We start from the raw sequence: 7562 nt of genomic DNA, 5'->3' as shown, positions 1-7562 counted from the left end.
TAACCATCTGTAATGATGCTCAAGTTGTTTATCACAAATCATGTACACATACAGGAAGTCAGATGGCCAAAAAAGGCTATGTACGGGATTAACACACAGCTCAACAGAAAGTACTCTTGGTATGCTCTGCTCCTTCATCATAACTTCCTGACTGTGGTTGTTGCAGTGATCAACTCCAAATCCCGGCACCCTTCTCCCAGAGGTTGCCTTGCCATTCTAGGAGGTCCAACACCCCAAAGGCTGATAGAGAAGGTGACTGCGGTTGTGGTCTTGTGCATTCGCCCCTCAGACCACCGGTTTAATCTCAGGGTGGTTTACAGTGAGTGGTTCTGGCTTCCAGTCTGGTTGGAAAAAGTGAATATTGAATGTCCGTGCCCAGTTCTCAAACACTCGTTTCTCTGTGATGAAACGGTGATGGCTGCCCTTCCGTCCCCGCTCGTGTGACATGTACATTGTGCATTCGTCAGGTCCCAGAGGTTCATAATAATGATAAGGTACTGAAAGATGATTAGGATCCCTGTGGAAGAAAGAAAATAGATGGAAGACCGAGATGTTCTTTTTCACTGATTGAAAAGATGCTACCTTTAATAAACTGATGGGCTTAAATCCACTTTTTCTCCCAGTTAAACCAAATTTCTAGGTGGTTGCATTGGTTTTGCATATTTAATACATCAGAATACGGCAGAGGTGTTTTCTTTGCTCTTTCTATTACTCTCCTTTAATCGCCTCCTCCCAGTTAAAGGACAGCAATAGCTCAGAACCAAGGGAGAGTGCTGCAGGGCTGTGTTACTCTGAAATTTGAAGCAAAGTGCTTAAAAGACATTTATATCTAGATTGTGATTTGTAAAAAGCCTTGCAGAGGTGTTTACTGGGCTAGGGAAGAAGGGGAAGAGAGAGATACAGAGGGAAGTGGTTATGTGTGTCACATCAGCTCAGAGCATTCCCAGCATGGTACACAAGGTTCTGAGGGCACGTTGCTGAGTGCATATGCATGCTAGGTCAGTGATACAGTCTGCTGTTGCTGGTTTTATAATCATACATCTGATGCACAAATAAGTTCTTTCTGATTTTACAATGGCAACTTTCATGTATCTAAGCAAAAATTAAAACTGTTCTGCCATAGTATCCTTCTGACTCTGTGAGTCCATTGGCATTAACCAGCAGGAAATGTGTACTCCTGTGGTGACACACAGGATATGCTGAAGACCAATTAGATATTTAGGATGAAGTTCATTTTAGCAGTTCTAACCTCAATGTTTTGATGTTATGTTCTGTAAAAGGCACATCTGTGTTAAAATAAGCCAGTGATTCATTCTCCTTTTGTTTTACTCTCTATGTTAAACTGTACTCATTCTGTTTTTACTTTGAGCACAGGCATTTTGAGCTGACAAGAACTCATACAACCTTCTATCATAAATTCAGAGATGTCCCAGACAGAATTAACCCAACTGTACCGATCTCCACAGCTCCTATCAACAAACTATTTTGTAGTGGCAGAAAAATAAATCCAAATATTACCATTTAGTGAAGTCTTGGAACTGCTCTGTGTTAAAGCCTGAGCTAAATAGGACCCTAGTACAGAGCAAGAAATCTCATGCAGATTCTGGGCTGTCAGCTCTAATATAGAGTTGATTATTTTCATTTTGAAGAGGTAATATTTAAGCTCACTTTCAATTGAATGCATCTACAACCTGTCAGTATTTTGTCCTGGTCATTATTTTTACTGTGTAATTCTGTCACCTAGACAATTCTCTAATTTTTCTTATTTTACCATTATCCATATAGTATGTGCACTGGTAATGTACAATACTGCTGCTGCTTTCCATTTGTACCATAGATTAATGTTTTAATTCAATCAATCTAGCTTCCCAGCAACACAACACAGTGATCAATCATACAGAATAACAATAAAATTACACTTCTAGAATAAGATGGATTCTAAATTTACTATATACATTCCTACTGGAATACATAAGAGTGAGAAGAAATCCTTCAATACCTCACCTACAGAAAACATATTTGTAATGGAAAAAATAACCCTTCATATAGAAATCTAATACTTTTTTTAAAGATACAACTATTAGATCTCAATCTTCAATTAATTTTTACAGACTTTTTTGATAAATTGGACCTCTTATTATAATCTCTTAAATGAATTATTTTTATGGTTACTGTTAAGTCTAACAGGACACATTTTAATGTACTAAATGCACAGGCCTCTGCCTCTCATTTAGACTGCTCTTCCTCTCTGCACTGAGGCTGGATTTTACTCTTGTGTTCTTGAGGGTAAACCTGTGTTGCTCTGGGTAAATGAACTGCTTTAACATTAGGATTAGTGAAGTTGAAATCGGACTCTGAACAAATGCAGTCACAGTGGGAAAAAGCCCAGCACTGCAGTAGATTTGGCCAGGATCCTCCTCCGTCTGTCTCCTCACCCCAACTCTTTTTGTTATGAAGGCCTGAGTTGGGTTTGCAGAAAATCAGTTGCTGTACGTCTCTTCCCTATTCCTTTGCTATAACTGAAATTAGCAATTGGTGGAAAGTCGGGTCATTTTCTTTTTCCTCCACACAAAACCCAGAGCATACAGGTACAGGGTGCTGGTGAATGAAACAGAGGAAGGAGAGAAGGCTTGACAGTGATCCTCTTGCTTCTCCATCACTGTGGTAACTTAGTATTTACTTAGGGTTGTACTCTTTTGTTGCCTCTTTGAAGAAACATTTTGAAGCCTCCCAGTAAGTGCTTTCGCTCTTAGGTTACTAGTATTCTACCAGTGGATATTTTAGCAATGGGTTCCCTTTTGAAGACAGGGATTCTACATTGCATCAAAGGCTCTGAAGCTAGCACCAGAGTGTCCTAAGGTCTTAGCTCCAGGCTGTATAATGGGTCACCGGGTTTTGTGCAATGGCTCATTAGAAACAATCCAGAGCCAACTGCTGCACAGGGCCTGGTAGGAGAGAGGCAGGGGAGCATAGTTTCAGCACCCTGTGGGGTTCAGGCATCCCCTGCTGGCTGCTGTCAAGGCTTGCATGCAGGTCTGCTGGCTGAACTGGATGTGAATTCAATGCAAAAATTAAAATGCTGGTAGCTTTAGAGTAGCTCTCCAAGCCTACTCTGCAGCTGACCAAGGCTTTGAGGCTAAATTCTAAATGTCGTATTTTGGATTTAGGAACTCTGAAAGGCAACTGGATACTTACTTAGGATGTCTTGTGTGAAGTCTTTCTCCTTTCGTGGGAGTTCTGGATTCCACCAGACTGCATGCTAGTAAGGTTTGCATTTGAACTCTGGCTTGAGTAGCTACACCATAACCCAAATTAACTGTACTGTGTTATCTTCTAACTTTGCAATTAGCTTGTGTCACCAGCAAATGAAATGCATGAGTAATTTCTATACGGAAATTGCTTGCCACCTCATTTATTAACGTTAAAACAGATGCTGTTTTATCACTGACTGATACTGGACATTAATCAGTATTTTGTCAGACTTTGCATGCATATTAATATCACAGCTGGGAGAATCTAGGAAAGTTCCTCTGTAAAATACGCTGTACTTCCTGCCTAACAGCCTGCCAGCACAGCAACCGCCTAAGCGCTTGTAACCAGTGTCAGTCTTCTACTGTTTGCCACTTCAGTGCACATTTTCCCACAGATGGTATCCACCCACAGTGAAAGCTGAAAATACAGCAAACAGTGTTTGCCTCATAAGAAACAAGGCAGAAAAGCAAGGGCATCCCATATCACATTTTGGTCAACATCTTCTTTTACAGGGGAAGAGATATTATGAATCAACCCACTGAAGCTGTATGTATGCTTTGTAAAATAATTTGTATTTTGAAGGGTGAATAAAGGGTCATTAATATGTTGAGTGATAGGCAAGGTGCTATGCCAGGACTATGAAGCTTTCTGGATATTTTTTTCCTTCTATTCCTAGGATCCCATCTCTTTGAGCTCTGGAAGAGCCTGTTTGCCAAACCAATTATGCATTTTGTTATTAAGGTAATGAAGTGAGATTCAGGCATATGGACGAAAGGGCATGACTGTCTCCCACGCAGTTTACAGTCCTGTGAACATCCCTTCTTCCATTAAGCCCCAGGAAACGTAAACTAGCAACAACTGCTTCTTTGCATTTGATTTAAAGCAACTGAAAGAGGAGAGGGGGAGGTAAGAAAACACTAGATTTAAAAGCTGTACCCAAAGGAATAAATTAAAGGATTTCAAATGCCAATTTTCAGGCAAATTATCACAGATGGGAAATGGCCTGGCAGTCAAATGAGGATTCTTACAGGAAAATGATCTGGTTCCATAATTGGAGCAAAAATTATTCATATTAGTTAAAATAAGGCTTAGAATTGAGCTTTAAGTTTCTGGTAGTTCAAAAAGGCCCATGAAGAGGAGGGGGGTTAAAGAGAGCTTTTCTCACTAACACTTCAAGTCTTCCTTGTGTGCATGAGTAGCCAGAGATACCTGCAAGGAATCAGCCTCTTGCTGCTACAGATACTCCAGTGCTGGAGTTACTACAAGCTGCATTAAGGCTTGTCTGTGTCCTTCTGTCCTTCCCACATACTGCCGATGCTGCAGAGCCACCACAAAGAACAGCAGCAGCACTGAAGTGTCTTCAGGAATGGTGGTGCAATCTGTGCACCACCATCTAGCTGCTTTAGTTCTGTGCACCACCATCTAGCTGCTTTCTTAGGGAGGCAAGAGGAAAATCCTCCATACAGCAGGCTCCTAAAGGGAACTCAAAAAGGGAAATACTTCCTCTCTGGGATGTTAGTTTGCTCCAGCAAAGGCTAGGATTGAGCACTGGAAAAAAATATATCAGGATGGCTTGTCTTTCTTGTGAGAGGTGCACATGCTCTCCAAAATCTTTGCAATGTGCAAGGAAGCACAAGGTTTCATCTTACTCTAAAATGTGCAAATCAGATGTATTTAACAGCATGAGAGCAGTATCAAAGCCATTAACCCTTACTACAGCATAAATCTGTAGCAAAATAAAGGGATCCAAAGTAACATATAGCTTTGCTTGTAAAGTACTAAAAATTTATAATGATCAAGTCACCAATTCCAGTTCAGCTATAAAAATAAATGTCCAGTGAAAGTAAATAGAAATGAACCTAAAAAACATTGTTGCAATTAATATTGACAAATCTTTTAGTCTCTACTCCAGACTCCTTCACCAGGCTAATTTCCCTGCATGGGTGGGAAGCAATTTGGTTAATGATCTTAAGCTAATAATGTGTAGCAGAATCAACAGTATGATATTCACGGTACCTTTGAGATGTCCTTCACGTTATAGATGTGATACTAATGGAGTTCCATGACAGTGATCACCCACACTCATTACTTACTCCACAAATTAATACTTAAAAAATAATGGGTACTGCTGCAGTTTAAATTTGGAGATACTAACTATGAATAGAGAAAAGAGGCTTGGGTTTATTTTAATCTTAGTGACTCTTTTGTTGCACAGCAACTGAAGTACGTATACCATCTTGTGCACACACATGAGAAATAGGGTGGGGTTTGTTGTTTGGGGGTTTGTTTGGTTAGTTTTTGTTTTGTTTTTTTTTCATGGTAGGTTTATATTTTGTCTGACTGAAAACCAGGAAATGTGGCTTAAAATTACAAAACATTTCTTTCTTTCTACTATTCTATTTTGTTGTGTTATTTCTTTGAAAGGAAGCACTGTTTAACTTCCTAATGAGTGGCTGAAGAGCAAACTAAGAAGGTTAACTGTATTTATGGCAAGAGATTCCTTTTGTAGATCTTCATGGATAGCTTCTTCCAGGCATGGCAACTGCAGTTTTCCTCTTCATCACATGGCAAATAAACCTGAAGTAAAGACACTTTATATTCTTTTCATTAAGAAATGACCATTTCCCTTTTGTAAAAAGGGTGAGTGTACCTTTATGTTTGGATGTTTTTATGCAGGCTGTAAGCATTATTACAGCTATCAGTGGCAGGATTGAGTACAGCCTTTTTTGTGTTATAATTTAGTATTATATCCATTTTATTTTAGGATGTATCCTAAAATAAAATGTATCAGCTATATGAAAGCCTTTCATATGGTCTCTAACTTTACCTGAAAAGTTAGTATTGAACTTTGCAGTGAATTGCAGTCTTCTGCATTTTCAGATCATCAGTTTATTCAAGAATTACTTCCATGTGCCACTGGGATACTTCTGAAGTAAGACAGACCAGCCACTTACAGAAACTGAAGAAGTGTGTCTTGGCCAACTGCAGTGACAGGAGAACTGAAATGCTGTGCTGTGGAAGGTATTTATGTTGTCTGGAATATCTGATCTAGTTTGTTATTTTCCTTGGAGAATTCATAATGAAATCTGGCAGTACATCACAGCATTTATCATTAGTGTTCTGTTATAATTTGTAGAAATTCTCACAAAGTGGTATTTAGTGTTGACATTTTATAGTGTAATTTCTTCAGGGATTTCTGCTGTGTGCCCAGGACAAATGCAGATTCCTGAATGATCCTTTCAGTGCTCAGAAGGAAGTCAAAGAAGTCATGTTCTCTGACAGATGAGCTAACCTGTCACTGCAGCCTTGCTCCCCTTGCCCCTGGAAAGCATCTTGAATTAGTCAATGGACCAGACCTCAGTGAGATCACTCTATTTGCAACAGAAAATTAAAACAAGTAATTCTTAGTAAAAGGGATTCATGAGCAGTTGACAAAGCATTGCACTGATGCCATTGTTCCAGACTGCCAGTACCAGCTCTGTGTGCGTAGCTGGTCACCAAACAGTGCAGACGGGATTAGGACAAGGTGTGGCTACACAAGTACATTTTTCTGAAAGCCGAAAGTGCCAGGCCTAGGAATGGATGGACAGGTGATAGTTAAGTCAGCATAAAGATTGTTGATGTAAAAAAAATCTGTATGAATTTATACTAGATCAGGACTTTGCATCATGTGGCTAAACGTGATTTTGGTCCCATAGCTGAAATCCTGAAGACTGTTTCCCTGTTATCACTGATCCGTAGCGGGAAACCTTAACCAGCACCTTGCGTCCAAGTGCCAAATATGTCTGGAGGCACAATGTATCCATAAAATGTACCCAAGCTGTTAGTTCATGAACAGCCTGAAAGGGTGTAGTGATTTAAGCCCAGCTCCCACTGGCAGAATTTGTGTGCTGCTGCTTCTACCACTTGCAGCCCATGCCCTGAATGCCCAAAATGGGTGATTACAGGACTGATCATCTGTTCTGTGTAGGTCCAAATCCTGTTTGGTTTTTAGTTTTGGTTTTCTTTGGTGGGGATTATTTAGGAAGCTAGCTGACTGGAAGATTGGGATTTATGTGACAGATACAACAATTTTAATTGAGCTGCACAGAAAGTTCAATTTAGAAACTAGTCACTGTGAGATCTCTGTTCCTCTGTTAGCTGGAGGAAAACTTTAAAAACAAAAGTAATGTTCAGACTAATTTCATGCCAATTATTGCATTACTTTTAGCTGATAAATATTCAGAGACTAAACGAAACTAGCAAGATGGATTAACTCTCCCACACTACAAACAACATTTTAAAATATTTTATATAACATAATTAAATGC

General features: G+C 39.6%; 1 protein-coding gene across 1 annotated transcript in view; it reads right to left on the bottom strand.

Annotated features, from left to right (window-relative positions):
- Positions 1 to 285: 285 nt before the first annotated feature.
- ST6GALNAC5 (ST6 N-acetylgalactosaminide alpha-2,6-sialyltransferase 5) overlaps positions 286 to 7562 on the bottom strand; it is a gene marked incomplete at both ends in the record, with an annotated part of 71793 nt that continues 64516 nt past the window's right edge. The window contains one exon of the mRNA XM_080623362.1: positions 286 to 517. Within this exon, the coding sequence (XP_080479488.1) occupies positions 286 to 517 (232 nt within the window). The remainder of the gene's footprint in view (positions 518 to 7562) is intronic.

This window comes from Psittacula echo, assembly GCF_963264785.1.
Source record: "Psittacula echo genome assembly, chromosome: 7".
NCBI lineage: Eukaryota > Metazoa > Chordata > Aves > Psittaciformes > Psittacidae > Psittacula > Psittacula echo.
The sequence above is the reverse complement of the archived record's forward strand: the minus strand, read 5'-3'. Positions and strand labels throughout refer to the sequence as shown.